Below are 15,304 nucleotides of genomic sequence, written 5' to 3'. Positions count from 1 at the left end.
GTCACTGCAGGGTCCCCAGTGTGGCCCAGGGAGGGCAGGGCAGCGCAGCCCTCACTGTCCTGTAGCTTCCCTGCAGGCCTGCCCCCCGCCCCCCGCCCCTGCCTAGATAGAAGGTATGTATGCTGTGGGGTGTGGTAGAAGGAACCTTGGTCTCCAGGTTCTGGTCTCCACCTTGAGTGCCTCTCAAGGACTCCTTATAACCATTTCATGAAGTGGGTACCATGGTGCTCTGCATTTGACAGATGAGGGAAGTGGGGTTCAGAGAGGTCCAGTCAGGTGTCAGAGGTCACACAGCCTCCACATATGTGTGTAGTATAGCTTGGTGCCTGGCACAGAGTAGACCCTCAGTAATAGTTTTTTACTGGGGAGGGGGCATGGTGATAGAATGAACAGCCGTCATTATGTCATCCCCAAAGGGGCCCAGGCCCAGCCAGGCTTAGTTGGAAGGACAGCATTGATTGTAACTAGAGAGGTCCAGGGTTCAGCACCTCGGACAGCAGAGGGTGGGGGGCTTCTACCATTTCAATTGGGTGGTGCCGAAGAAGGAGCCATGGGGGTAGGAGGAGAAGGGAGCCCCAGGTGGGATACGTAGGCAAGGGTCTGCCTGTCCTGACATCCCCCCCTCATCGGAGCAGGAAATAACCTTTGCATTCCTTTGTGAGTCTTGTTAATTCCTTTTTATTTGTCGTTTTATATTTATTTTTATTGACACCAATGTTACACTCTCATTGTAATATTTAAATAGTAACAGCCAGCCTTTGGTAGGCTTTTCCTAAGTTCTAACGCCTTTATATTTATTAACTCAGTGAATCCTCATAACACTCCTATAAGGCAGGTACAAGTGTGTTCCCCATTTTACAGATGGGGAAACAAGAGAGAGGTCAGTAACTCACCCAAAGTCAGGTAACAAGTCAGTGGCGGTGCTGGCGTTTGAACCCAGGCTCAGTGTTCTCAACCAGAGAGACATGTAGCAGCAGTGTTCCTTGGTTACTTGAATTCCAAATCCGGTTCTTCCCCCAGAAGTCACCACTGTTTTCAGTAGCTTTGGGCCAGCCACACCTTTCTTGCCTGCCACTTAAACACATTTACATGGACATCAAAATTGGTAGTTCGGTTTTGTGTGTGTTCACGTATATGGGACCACAGAGTCTGCATTGTTTCATGGTTTGCCTTGGGGATCTCCCTGGGGTGGCAGCGCAGACCTTCCCCTACCTCCTCCACTGCTGCAGAATACTGCAGCCTGCAGATGCAACGCCGTTTGCTTTACCAGTCTCTGATGGGCATTTAAGTTGTATAAACACCAGTCAGACACATTCGGGGATTGTCTTGTACCTACCTCTCTTCACAGGCAAGCAAGCATTCTCTCGAATACTTGAAAGTGGAATTCCTGGGTCTGAAATGCACCCTGCCAAACTGCCCTCCAAAATGGCTGTATCACTCAGAGAACTAGCAGCACTGTAGGGGAGTGACCATTTCGCTGCACCTTCACCAGCACCGGGTATTATCGGTGACTTCCGATTTCTGACGTTGTGCCTGGTGAATAACCTGTGTCGCGGTGGCGGGTTTAAGTAGTCTTTTGCTCAGCTGCTCACTCCTTTGTCGCCCACCCCTCTGTGTCTTTCAGCCTGGCCGCCCCACCTCGGTCTCCGCCATGAACGGGCCCACCCTGCAACCCTCCTCGGCCTCCTCCGCGTCCTCGCCCTCCTCTTCGGCCGCCGCGACGTCGTCGCCGTCCCCGCGGGGCTGGAGCGAGTTCTGCGAGCTGCACGCAGTGGCCGCAGCCCGGGAGCTGGCGCGGCAGTACTGGCTCTTCGCGCGCGAGCACCCGCACCACGCGCCCCTGCGCGCCGAGCTCGTGTCGCTGCAGTTCACCGACCTCTTCCAGCGCTACTTCTGCCGCGAGGTGCGCGAGGGCTGGGCGCCAGGGCCACCGGGGACCCGGGCCGCGCCGCCCGCGCGCGACTACCGGGACACGGGCCGCGGGTCCCCGTCCAAGGCCGAGGCAGCCCCGGCCGAGTCGGGCCCGGGTCCCGCCGCCCCTGCGCTGCCCAAGGCCCGTAGCTCGGAGGAGCTGGCCCCGCCGCGACCGCCCGCCGCCTGCACCTTCCAGCACCTGCGCCACAGCCTGCGCCACATCCTGCGCCGCGGCTCGGCCGGGGAGCTGCCGGCCGCCACCGGGGCCGCGGGGGAGGCGGGCGAGGGCCCGGCCCGCTCCGGCCTGGCCAGGAAGCTCCTGCCCTGGAGCCTGGCCCGCGAGCCGCCTCCCGAGGCCCTCAAGGAGGCGGCGCTGCGCTACAGCTTGGCAGACGAGGCGTCCATGGACAGCGGGGCGCGCTGGCAGCGGGGGCGGCTGGCGCTGCGGCGCGCCCAGGGCCCCGACGGCGGTGCAGACCGCGTGCTGGAGCTCTTCGACCCGCCTAAGGTAAGCTCCCCGCGCGACAGCCCCGCGGGTGGCCACATGCGCCCCGAGGGAAAGCATGCCTTGGAAAAAGTGAGGCGTTTCTTTCAGGCGGTTTTGGATTTGCGGAGAGGGTGCAGAGATGGCCCGGGGTTCCCTCGGACGCCCCACGCAGCCGTGCCTGACCTTAGCGGCTCGCGTTACTGCGGCATGTGCCTAACCGAGACAGCGCGCGGCTCGCGGCGGTTTTTCTGTTTCAGCATATTCCATATTCGATTCGGTTATCGTGGTGTCTCTTTAGGGGCCTCACGGCTTTGACAAGTTCTCAGGCTTTCCTTGTTTCTGATGATGGTTTTGAGGGTTTTGAGGAGTAGTGGTCAAGGATTTTGTAGAAAGTGCAGAGACACCGTAGATGGACTTCACGTGGACTGTGACAGGTCCCTCTGGTCCTTGACACCCCTGACCCAGGTGGACCATGACCAAGAGGAGGGGGTTCTCTAGGGGGTTGAAAACCGTCCTTTTGATTCCTTTGCATGTCTCATGATTGGTGGATGTCTTATTTAAAGTGTTAAAAATTCTGTGTTTTTCCACAACTTAATTCAGCTCTGCAGGTGAGGCTGGAGGCTTAATACCTGACAAGCTCTATCTTGGACTCAGGTGTATCAAATTGATGCAACCACGTGGCTTTCATTTGATTCCTTTCTCTTTCTGTCATGCTGCTGGAAAGTGAGCAAGGCACATGTGATCCTAGCCCCCGGAGGGTCCCGGTCTGAATGGAGGAGACTTATTCATTCAATTAATAGATGTTTATTGAGCACGGACCGTGTACACAGATGCTGATGCTGGGGTCCTGGCATCTTAGTGGGAGCTACTGGGCAAGGAAACCTACAACCGAATAGGGAGTTATAAATTCTGCACAATGTTATAAAGGAAGAGCAGTGGGGCCTCTGGGAGTATCTCCGAGGGGTCCCGATTTGGTGGTTGGGATCGGGTGTTGCCAAAGAATCCCCTTGTGTGACCTAACCTTCGGCATTGTGTCCCGGGCATTCAGGGCAGAGGGTGAGCGAACGGGAAGCCCCACGAGGGCGGCCATGTTCACACACGCCCAAGTCACCCAACACCCACAAGGCTCCCTCTGAACTGGATACAAATGGAATCACGCAGCATGTTGCCTTTTGCGTCTGCTCCTTTGGCTCAGCAGAATGTTGTAGAGGCTTGTTCGTGCTCTCCTGTGCATCAGGAGCCCGTTCCTATCTCCGTACCACAGGGAGCTTACACCCACCTGTCGGTGGTATTTGGATCGTTTCTACTTTGGGACTTTTAGGAATAAAATTCATAAAAGCTACGAAATTCGCAAATAGATCCCTGTGCGGACATGTGCATCCATTTCTCTCAGGGAGATTCCTAGAGGCCTTGTTAGGTCATGTGGCAAGTGCGTGTTTATCAGAAACGTCTGTATTTTTTACAAAGTGGCTGCAAGAGATCTTCTGTCCCCACTAGCAGTGTATGAGAGTCTTTTTCCGTCCCCCCTCCGGTGGCTGTGTATACTGGGTACTCACTGCAGCTTTAATTTGCATTTCCCTGATGACTCATGAGGTTAAACACATTTTCATATGTTTATTGGCCCCTGGAATTAACTCTTTTATGTTTGCTTATTGTTTTTATTGAGTTGTCTCTTCTCATAGGAGTTTTCATATATGCTGGATATACTTCCTTGTTTTGTAAATATCATCTCCAACTCTGTGGGTTCCCTTTTTTCTTCTTTAATGGAATCTTTCCATGAACACAAGTTCTTTAAGTCCATCTTATCAGCTGCTTTCCTTACAGTTATTGCTTTTTGTGTCATGTTTAAGAAAATTTCATCCCCTTGGGGTGATGAAGATCTCCTGGAAACTTGATTGTTTGGGCCTTCACATTTTGGACCAAAATCCATCTGGAATTCGTTTTGATGTACAGCGTGAGGTAGGGGTCATGATTCTTACAGTTGTTCCAGCACGATTTGCTGATGTGACCATCTTTTCTCTATTGGATTGCAGTGCTGCTTTTATCCTAAATCCAGTGTCCATTGGTGTGCTTCAGGAAGACTCTCCCTTCTGTTCCACTGGCCCATGTGTCTGTCCTTAGGCCAACACCACCCTGTCCTAATTATCAAAGTGTCCTAGTGAGCATTGAACTGGTGACTTTTGGACCAGTCTTAATCCTGAGTGAAGAATTTCTCAGTGTCAGGGCACCTCGCTGGCTCCGTCGGTAGAGCATGTGACTCTTGATCTCGGGGTTGTGAGTTCGAGCCCCAGTTTGGGTGCAGAGATGACTTAAAAATTAAATCTTTAAAATGAAAAAAAACTCTCAGTGTTTCAGGCAGGGGGAGCAGCACAGACAAAGGCCCTGAGGTGGGTAGGCATTCTGTGTGTTTTGAAGACTATAACAGAAGAGGCCTGGGTGGTGGGAGCACAGAGAGGGAAGATGGGGCATGGGGCATATGTGTGGTTAGAGGGTCCTGTGAAGAGTTAGCGTTTTATTCCAAACACAACGGGAAGCTGTTGGAAAATGCAAGTGCAGATAAAAACTGTTTTCTCATCATTTTTAAAGTCTTGAGGTTATGACACCGTGAAAGGCAAATAACATCCCAAACACGTGGTCTTATCTGTGTGACAGCACGGGGTCCCTATAAAACTTCACTTTCAAAACAGCTTCTGGGGTGCCTGGCTGGCTCAGCTGGAGGAGTGTGTGACGCTTGATCCTCGGGGTCATGAGTTTGAGCCCCATGTTGGGGGTAGAGAACACTAAATAAATACTTTCAAAAATACAAGTAAAAAATAAATTAAAAAAACAACTTATGCTTAAAACAAACCATCTTGGAAAACCAGGTATCAGGAGTCAAGTGGACCTGAGTTTAAATCATGACTTAACCTTTTCCCAGCTCTGGGGCCATAGGCAAGTGATAGCCCCTCTCTGAGCCTCAGTGGCCGCCTCTGTACAACGGGGCTACTCACAGTTTCGCCTTGTGGAGTTGTTGCGTGAACTGGCCTAGGGAGCACTCAGTGTGAGTGCTTCTTCTTGTTATTGTGATGGTCATGGTAATGACTTTGGGACTGAGAACAGTTTTATTCCCAGTGCTGGTCTGGGTCCTCAGTGCCCAACTGGGAGGCACAAATGTTGTGTGTCGTGTTCTGGCCCTGGTGAAGTCGAGGCCTGGGGGAGGGCAGCTGGGGCCCTAGGGCTGTGTCGTAGGCTCGGTGGTTGGTCCAAGACCTGGGGTGTCCCCCACAAAGTGAGCTGCCCTTTAGGGCCTCTCCCAGCCCCTGCACCAAGTATCTGGTTTGACGGAGCAGCCCAGCTCCAGCAGCTTCTAGCAGCCCCCCACTGTGTTTGGAATAGTCTAGGAGCTGTTCCTGAATGTTTCCTAGAATGACCTGGAGCGTCCAGGCTCCAGGCTGAGGATTCTTAGACTCTAAGTCTTGACGGAGTGTGCCTGCCAGGTGGGCAGTCTTGACCTCTGAGCCTGGAGTTGTTCAGAGGAGCAGCTTTGAACAGAAGGCAAAGGAAGGCTGCAGCTTCGATAGCCAGTGGGTGGTGGTTAAGGGCCTGGGCTCTGGGCTCACGCCCACACCATGGCCCTTGCACGGTGCCGAGCCCCAGCTTGGAGAAGGTCCCGCTGCTTTGAGCAGGCAGAGGTTTGGAGGACACGAGCTGAGACAGGGCAGCTGCCCAGAGGCATGTTCCTTGGGCCTCAGCCAAGCACATGCCACCCAGAATCTGAGGCCAGGGAACCAAGGACTCATGGGTCCTCAAGATTCACCTCTGCCTCTGACCAGCTGTGTCACCCTGGCTGACCTCGTCCCCACTCAGCCTCCTTCACCTCTAAGCAGGGGTAAAAGCCCCTCAGGGTCATGATGAGGCTCTCAAGGGGAGCTCCTTGCTAATGGGGGTGTAAGTGGAGGCCGGAGCCGGGCTGCTGGTGGGGGTGGGGTGTGTGGCTGGAGGGTGGTTGGAGGAGACATTTGTGGCTATTTCCAGTGTCCAAAGATGGGTGGTTATGGCCATCTCTGGTTTCGGTGGCAACCCTGTGGGTGAGCGGGAGATGGGCCTCCCTTCTGGGTGCTCACCTTCAGGAGAAGCACAAAGTATGCTTCACCACACTGGGGGGTCGTCCTCAAAGTAGTCCTGCCCCTGGAAGGAGGTGATGTCTGAGATGAGGAAAGGTGCCATTTCTGAAAGATTTGGGTGTAGGAGTCCCAGGTCAATGAAATAGCAAGTGCAAAGGCCCTGGGGTGGCTATGAACCAGGAGACTTTAAGGAATGAACAAGTGGCCGGGGGAACAAGTGGCCACGGGAATGGAGGGAACAAGCACAGAAAAGGTTGGAAAGGTGCTGGGGCTGGGTTAGGTGGGGGCCTTGTGGCCATAGGGAGGACTTGGGGGTCTCACACTATCAGCAGTGGCGTGATTCTTCTCTTAACGAGACCCTCTGGTCTCCATCTCCACTCGTCCTATGGCAACTCCCCCTCCTCAGACATCTGAGTCCCAGGGTTGGGCTAGAATTGAGGGGGGGGGCAGCATATTTACTATCTTGCCTGGGCACCTGCTTGTGCTGACCATTGCCCTAAACACTTGACCCGAAGTCCCTACCCCTGAGGTCAAGGCTACTGACCCATTTGACAGGGGAGAAACTAAGTTCTGGGAGAGGCAAAGGGACTCGCTCAGGGCCATGCACCTGAGGGGACAAGAACCCTGATCACAAGGGGCTCCCACCTCCAAGCCTCTGGCCACGCTCTTCAACTGCTCCCTGGAGCCCGAGCCCATGGAGTGTCAGCCCCCCGCCAGGCCAGGCCTGGGACATGCCATTGTACTCAGCAGTTAAAAGAAAAAACAAAGTTGGATTGGTTACCAATATTTAAAAACATAAAATGTAGAGATTTCACAGAAGAATCCAGATTTCTGGAGTCTCTTTTTAAATTTTTTTAAAGATTTTATTTATTTGAGAGACAGAGATCACAAGCAGGCAGAGAGGCAGGCAGAGGGGGTGGGAAGTAGGCTCCCTGCTGAGCAGAGAGCCCGATGTGGGGCTCGATCCCAGGACCCTGGGATCATGACCTGAGCTCAAGACAGGTTCTAACCCACTGAGCCACCCAGGCGCCCCATAGATTTCTGGCTTCTCTTATAAAGTCAGTGGATAAGCAGGGACCTGGGTGGCTCAGTCGGTTGAGTGTCTGTCTGACTCTTGATTTCTGCTCAGGTCGTGGCCTCAGGGTCATGGGCTCAAGCCTCACATTGGGCTCCCTGCTTGTGGGGCCTCTGCTTGAGATTCTTGCTCCCTCTGTCCCTCTCCTTCCCCTCCCCTCCAAACAAATAAATAATCTTGAAAGAAAAAACCCAAACCTGTCAGTGGATCCTGCAGAGCCAGGCCGGCATCACAGGGCGTGGACCCAGCCTATGGGCTGCAGAGGGAGAGCCTGGCAGGAGGCGGTGGGCGGACAGGGTTGGGGGCGGGGTGGGGAGGGGAGAAGGAACTGAAGCAGCTCCCCTGGAGCTCAGGGTCCGTTTTCAGATGGAGCACAACCAGGCCGGCCATAGCACTTGGGCTGGCTCTCTGCTCTTTGGGGCCTCAGTTTCCCCATGTATCCAGGCCTTAGTTGGCTGAAATGGTCCCAAAGCCCCGTCAGGTCTGGGGGCTGAGCCTCAGTTTCTCTCCTCCGCACAAGGCGGTGATGGTGGAGTTCTAGCTGCAGTCGGAAAGTAACTTGTTCGCCGACATTTATTTGGCGCTTGTTATATACGCGGGACTTGACTGACCCGTCTTGCTGAACCCTCACAGCGGCCCTGTGAGAGCTCCGGAGTTGCCCCCATTTCACAGATGAGGAAAGGAGGTGAAGAATGACGACTTGGCTGAGGTCACACAGCTCGTGAGTGGCCGGATTGGGACAGGAATCCCGGGGAACCAGGCTGCCCCGGGTGCCGAGTGGGCCTTCAGCAGGACTTACGATCACTAGTGGCCCCATCGGGGTTGGGGGGGGCCGCTGTTCGGAGCTTGCAGCCCGGGAAAGGCTCCCTGTGACCACTTTGTCCAGTGCTGCCCCCCTAGAGGGGCAGAGCCAGTGTCTCCTTCCCCCCGCATGTTCTGCCCTTGGCCTCTGCTGCCTGGCCTAGAGAAGAGCTAGAGGAAGGAGGTGGGGGACACCTCGGCCAATAGCCCTGCGCACCCCCATATACACTAGAGGCCTCAACTAGCCCCAGGAGGAAGTGGTCTGGTTGGGAGTAGCTGTGCTGCCGCTCCTGGGGCGGCTGGGGGTGGGCCAGTTGGACACTGTGGTTCAGAGCCGTTCCCGCTCTGCTCTTTCTGAGCTGGGCGGCCTGGGGCAAGCGACTCAGCCTTTCCGGGCTTCGGTTTCCCCATCTGTGAAATGGGGATGGTCACAGCACCTGCCTGTGGGGCTGCTCGTGTGGCAGAGGCCACGGATGCAGCATGCGTGGACTGGGTGGCTGGGGGTCGGCCTCAGGCCCTGCATCTAGGCAGCAGACCTCCCTGGGGTGCCTGGAAGCCCTCCGGCCCCGCCGTCACAGAGCCCATTGTCCAGCGGGGGACAGTCTGGGGGACCCAGTTTGTGACAAGAGGCCCCCAGACCTCGAGCCCCCTCGGCTCCTCAGCCGCGCCCACTGTGCGTCCAGGAGGAGGCGGAGTTGCAGGTCTGGTGGTTCTCGGAGCCTGTGCAGCCGCAGGGGCTCTGGCCGCCCGTGTGCTGGCCAGGGGCCCCCCACTCCCGTGGGGAGCGCTGCGGCTGAGGGTGCCACTGTAGGAGCCTGTGGCTGCTCACTGTCCGATCCGGTTGGCACTGGCACTGCGCCTGCCTTCCAGGTAGGGAAACTGAGGCTGGGAGAGGCAGAGGGAGCCACAGGGTGGATGCCGGGGGCCTGAGCCTGGAGCTCGTGCCCCTGAGTGTGGGAAAGAGGAAGCAGAGAGAAAGGGATGTCCGCCGGAGGCCTGGCGGTTTCCTCTCGGAGGCAGGAGGAAGAGGAGGAAGAGGAGGAGGGCCGGGCAGGAAGCGGCCAGGCGGGAGGGGGCACCCTCCCTTGGCTCAGACAGACCTCGGTTTGAGTCCTGCCTCTGCCCCCCCGCCAGCTGTGTGACCTTGGGAAAAGCACTCGGCCCTCTCTCACTGTGCCTCAGTTTCCTCAAATATTTCCTAAAACTAGTGGCGCAACAGCCCTCACCTGTGGGGAGCTGAGGGGGCGGCCGAGCTGCTGTCCAAGAAGCACCTGAGGGCGCCCCGCGCCGCCGGCAGAGCTGGGCTCTGGTTGTGTCATTACCAACATTGGTTATCGATCTGACACACCGTGGAGGCGGGGGCTGGCGATGAAGCCATCTCACCGGTGAGGAACCAGGCACAGAGAGGTAGAAAGATTGCCCAAGGCCACACAGCTGGGAGGCGGAAGAGCCAGGAACAGCATCTGCTATAGGCCTGTCAAGGCCAGGGGTTTGCGTTTCGGCCCCCCAACAGGTGGAGAAGTCACCCACCCCTCACGGCCAGTTCTGGGCCGGGCAGAGACCCCTGTTCCCGTGGGGACAGATGGGGAGTGCCAGAGGCCAGTGGCGCCCCAGTCCCACTCTCTCTCAGGATGACCAGAGGCCAGGGCTCCCCCAGTGAGAATGGGGTTCCTGTCCTTGCTCCGCTCTGGGCTGCTTTGGGCCCCGGGCGGGTCCCCACCCCTCTCTGAGCTGTGAAATGGGCAACAAAGGGGCTTGGTCTGGGCCTTCCGGGACTGGTGGGGGTAGGAAGGAAGGGGTGGTGGTGGACGAGGCACACACAGCTGCCCCTTACTGGGGCTCCGCGTCCGATCATTTCTGAAGAGTATTTTGCCGCTCACAAGAAACCCCTGACCATGCTGACGCCGCGGGCAGATGGTATCGGAGTTTCCTTTCAGCTCAAATTCTGTGAATCCACACGCTAGAAAGTGCTCCTGACTCCAGCAGGGGAGGGCGGCGGACCACCCTGGTTTATCCTCACCCTCTGACCCCAGAGCCTCTGGGGGTGCTTCACCTGCCCCCCAGGGCCCTTCGCCAGCTTCCTGGAAGTGCGCGTTCGGTTTTCGTTCGTTCGGGGGACGGGGGCCTGGGACAAGACCATCGCAGTAGTCTGGGCTGTGAGCGTGGCCGCCGGGGAGAAGTGCAGCAGGGGGACGGGTTTAGGCTCAGATCTTGGCTCTCATGTCCTTGATATGTGACTTTGGGCTGAGAGCTTGGCCTTTCTGAGTCTCAGTTTCCCATTCTGGAAAGCGAAATGTCAGTATGTGGCATTTTGGGGGTAACTGAGTCAAAAGCAGGCTCAACAAGGGCACAGCGTGCTCCCACCCGAGAGGGCGCCGCATCCCGGAGGTGGGTCCCTGGCTGCTGTCTTGGGGCTGGGCCACAGCCCGGCTGGCCCCCACGGTGGCCGTCTTGGGCACCAGCTGGCAGCCCCAGCGAGCCAGGCAGGCCGCTGCTGGAAATCCCCCACCCACGTCTTTGTGAATGGAAAAGGAAACCAAAATGCACGAGAGATCTCCGTGCTCTGAGCCGCCGGCCTTCGGTGGTGATGGGGGGGGGTGGGAGCTTCCTTCCCCAAGGCAGGAGGGGCCTCCTCAGCTTCCTTTTGGGGGCCCCACACCCTTTTCCTATCTCCCCTCTGTGCTGGGGAGGAGGCCAGTGTCGTCCTCCGGCCGTGGACTCCGCTGACGTCTCGGGGTCTGACACCAGCGGGTGACACCATCCACAGAGACGACCGAAGCGGCGCCCGCCACCAGGCCTCGGGAGCCTCCCTCACTGGGGGCTGAAGCGGGGGGTCCCGGCGCTGGCCGAGGCAGGGGTGCTGAGAGCCGCAGGAACAGCTGCGTTGGGAGAAACTGGTCTCCAGGGAATCATGCGGCACCGAGGGCCCCTGCTCTGTCTCATCTGAGCCGTCTCATCTGAACCGTCACGTAATCTAGGAAACTCTCATTTGCCGAGAGCCTCCACGTTTGAGCTCCTCCGGGTTTTGGTTTTGCGTTTTCTGCTCGTAGAGCTCACGGCAGAGACTGTAGAGCATTCCCTGAAAACCGCCTCCGAGCCTCGCACCTGGAGAGAACCAGCATTTTCCATCTTGGCAGAAGGCTTGGTGACCTTTCTTCTTGCATTTCCTAACTTTCCCCCCAACTGCAGTTCTTCGAGCATTCACTCCTTCTTCTTTCTGAGCTTCTCTCTGGAGCCCGCTGTGTGCGCCAGGCGCGGGGGCGCGGCCAGACACCTTAGGACAAAAACCCCAGCCCCGGGGGGGACGCACACTCCTCGTTCTGCTTTGTGACCTTTCACTTAACAGAGCTTGGACATTTTTCTGAACTACCTTCCAAGAATGTCTTTTTTTATACTGACTACGCAGTATTTCATTTACACAGAGAGGCTGTGATGTATTTAATATTATCCAGACTCCTAATTCAGCCATTTCTCACTTTCCTGCTTGGAGAGAGAACTGCGCGACATACACTCGTCCATAAATCTTCGTGCCCAGCTCTCATTATTTCCTTAGGTTAACTTCCTAGAAAGGGAAGTGCTGAGTCGAAGGCTTTATGACAGCTTCTACAGCGCGCTCGCTGAGCTGTTTGCTTTTCCTTAAGATTATTTATTTATTGATTTATTTGAGAGCAAGTGAGGGAGAGCGCGCGAGCAGGGGGAGGGGCCGAGGGAGAAGCAGCCCCCCCCTCCCCCCCCCAGCAGAGCCCCATGTGGACCCTGGGATCATGACCTGAGTCGAGGGGGGGCCCTTAACCAACTGAGCCACCCAGGCGCCCTCTGAGCTTTACCGAGATGCAGTTCACAAGCACGGAAAATGAACTTATTTCAAGCGTACAGCAGCAGCTTTGGGTGTATTTACGGACTTGCGCAATGATCACCGTGATCTGATTTTATTAGAACACTTTAGTCATCTCAGAAAGAGACCTTGCACCCATTAGCAGGCACTCCCCACTGTCCCCTCCCTCCGCCACTGGTCTGCTCTCGGTCTCTCTGCATTTGCCTATTAGGTTGTTTTTATAGAAGTAGAATACGAGAATTTGCCGGTCTTTTGGGACCAGCGTCTTGTACTTGGTGTCATGTCTTCAAGGTTCACCCATGTCGTGGCAGGTGTCAGCGCCCCACTCCTTTTATGGCTGAGTCCTATTCCACCGTGTGGACACACGACGTTCCGTCTGTCCATCAGTGAACGGACGTTGCGTTGCTCCCACTTTCCGGCATGCGGCGTGGCTCCCGTGCGGACGGGGCTGGGCTGCCGTTAACATTCGTGTGTAACCTTCTGTGCAGACGTCGTGGGTTCATCTCCCTTGGGTGTCTGTCTAGGAGTGGTGCCGCGGGGTTGTATGGTAATTCTCGGTTTCACATTTTACTGCCAGACTGTTGTCCGTGGCGGCTGCCCCGTTTTGTTCCCAGCAGCAGCGGGCGAGGGCTCCAGCTTCTCCACATCCTAGCCAACTCCTGTTATGGGTCTTTTTTTGATTGTAATCATCTTGGTGGGTGTGAAGAGCTCTCATGGGGTTTTGATTTGCATTTCCCTGATGGCGACTGATGCTGAACATTTTTTTCATGTGCTGAACTGGCCACTTCTATGCTTCTGATCCTTTGCAGATAGCCTTGCAGAAGGGCTGGGGCCGCTCACCTTCTCACCACCAGCAGGCCCAGTACTGGATATTTAAGACTTATGCCAACTTCTAGGTGAAGTGGTTATCTTGCCCTTTCTGACTGCAGTGGAACAGACCATTTCTCCAAAACCCATAAAAATATTGAATTCACATAATATTTCACCACAGGAGAGTGCAGTGCATTGGTTTTTACTATATTCGCTGTGTGCACAATCACCACTGCTAATTCCAGAACATTTCCGTCGCCCCAGAAAGAAACCCTGTACCTGTTAGCAGTCAGTCCAATTTCCGTCCCCACCCTCCCCAACCCCTGGCAGCCACTAGTCTACTTTCTGTCCCTGTGGATTTGGACCATTTCTCTTCCATTTCTTGGTCATAGACATTTTTGTGACTTACAGGCCATTTACAACACTGTCTGCCTTTTTTCTTGTTGATCTGCAAGAGCTCTTTACATGAGCATAAGCTGTCACATGCTGCTAATAATATTCCCCTATTCACCATTTGGCTTTTCAATTTCTATCCTGAGGTTCTTCATCTCTGGAGGTTTTTAAGTCCGGGCAATAAAATACAGTGATCTTTTCCCTTGGGGTTTTGTCCTTTGCTTTTTCTGCCTCAGGCCCCTCCCACCCTGGATCAGATAATTACTTGGGTTCTATTCCAGTTTTGTCTCGAGCTTTATTTTTCACTTCTAATTATTTAACCCATCCGGTTTCTCTTCTTTCTGGCTGGTGTGATTTCCTGTTGTTTTCTGATGTCCGTGAGGTGCTGTGTGTGCAGGCACATGGCCTGCGGAGCGCTCAGTGAACAGGCTCAAGGTAAGGGTGGCAAGTCTGTCGGACGCGCTCAGAGGCATGAGGGACCCCCCCCCCCCTCCCGGGTGCTGTGCTGGCTGCGGCTGCGACCCGGCCAGCTCCTTGCTCTCGCCCGCATTTCCATCTGTTCGGGGGCTCTGAGCCTTCCTGGCACCCCTGCAGCCCCCCGCACCCCAGAGGCCATCATTTCCGCCTCTTCTGAATCACCATTCTTCGAAGGCAGGAGGTGGGTCTCGGTGGTGACGAGCCCCCCTCTGCCGCCGCGCTCCCCCACCCCAGGCCGCCGACAGAGGCTGTTAGTTCTCAACCACAGCTTTTTCCACCCTAAGCCGGCTCGGCAGCCACCGGGCCCTGGGGCTGCAGCTGAAGCCCGAGTTGCTGAGGTGAGGGGCTTCCCCCCGCTGCTCTGGCTTCACAGCAGGGCCCTTGGTGGGCACCTCGTCGAAGGCCTTGGGGCCCAGGACCCCTCGGCCTGGTGACACCCATGGTGATCACCTGCAGACTCCAGTGGCCCATCCATGTTCGGGGGCAGGAGTGTCCAAGTCCGCAGTTGCACCCTACCGTGCGGCCGGAAGGCCCAGGTGGGCAGTGCCAGCTTTGACGCTTGGGCACAGCTGGACACATGGCCTGGACTCTTGGAGCCATGGCTCTGTCTTGACCGCAGCCCCGCACTCATGGCTTGGGGTGTCCCCAGGATGGAGGTGGCTGGGAGCAGTGGCACTGTGACAGGAGGGCATGGCCTGGGGCAAGGGTGGATGGGGATGGGGCGCATTGGTCTCGGGGCTCTGCAGTCATGTGGGGGCAGGGAGGATTCCTGGCGGGGTCTCCCGGAGCAGGATGTGGTCGCTCAAGGTGTGGGCTGGTGGCAGCTGGTTTGCAGCGGGCGACGGGGAGGGCGGGGTAGAGGGGGTTTCTGGCTGGGTCCTGACCCTGCTTGGGACCATCTCTGGGCTTGCTGGCTGCCTGCTGAGCACTCCCAGACTAAGAGGCCATGTCCGTCCTCAAAAATGTTCCAGGCCAGCCATAAACTGACTGAAGGTGGTGGTGGGTGACCAGCCCATGAGGTCCTCAGGGTCTTTGATCAGCTCCAGGGTCTGGAGAGTTGTTGATCCTAACCTGCCACCTTGAGAGCCCAGGTTTGGGCCAGGAATGGTGCCCTGCGTGGGGGGGTGCAGCTTGAATACAGGTGTGGAGGTGGTGTTGGCCAGTGTGGGTGGGGGGCACTGGTTCCCTCCATTCCTGCCCTGTAAGGCTATGTCCTGGGTGGTGCCAGGTGTGGTCACTTTAGTCACCCTGTTGGGGGGCGAGATCAGCTGACAAAGGGGCCGACGGAATGACTGGCTCCTTGGCTCATCTGTCCAGTCATGCCTACGAGTGGGTACGGCAGGTGTGGAACCTGCGTGGGGGTGGCCCCTCTTAAGCAATGGTCCCCCTAGGCTTGGGTGTGGCCCCTC

At 56.4% G+C, this 15,304-nt stretch overlaps 1 protein-coding gene across 2 annotated transcripts in view; it reads left to right on the top strand.

The window, feature by feature from the left end:
• Positions 1–15,304, top strand: part of SH2B3 (SH2B adaptor protein 3) — a 37,474-nt gene that overhangs the window by 8,844 nt on the left and 13,326 nt on the right. For both annotated transcript variants that reach the window (XM_044244272.1, XM_044244271.1), the window contains exon 2: positions 1,625–2,422. In XM_044244272.1, coding sequence (XP_044100207.1) covers positions 1,652–2,422 — 771 coding nt within the window. In that variant the 5' untranslated portion in view covers positions 1,625–1,651. The remainder of the gene's footprint in view (positions 1–1,624; positions 2,423–15,304) is intronic.

This window comes from Neovison vison, chromosome 3 (genome assembly GCF_020171115.1).
Source record: "Neovison vison isolate M4711 chromosome 3, ASM_NN_V1, whole genome shotgun sequence".
Lineage (NCBI taxonomy): Eukaryota > Metazoa > Chordata > Mammalia > Carnivora > Mustelidae > Neogale > Neogale vison.
Note: the sequence above shows the minus strand (reverse complement) of the source record. Positions and strands in the feature narration are given on the sequence as shown.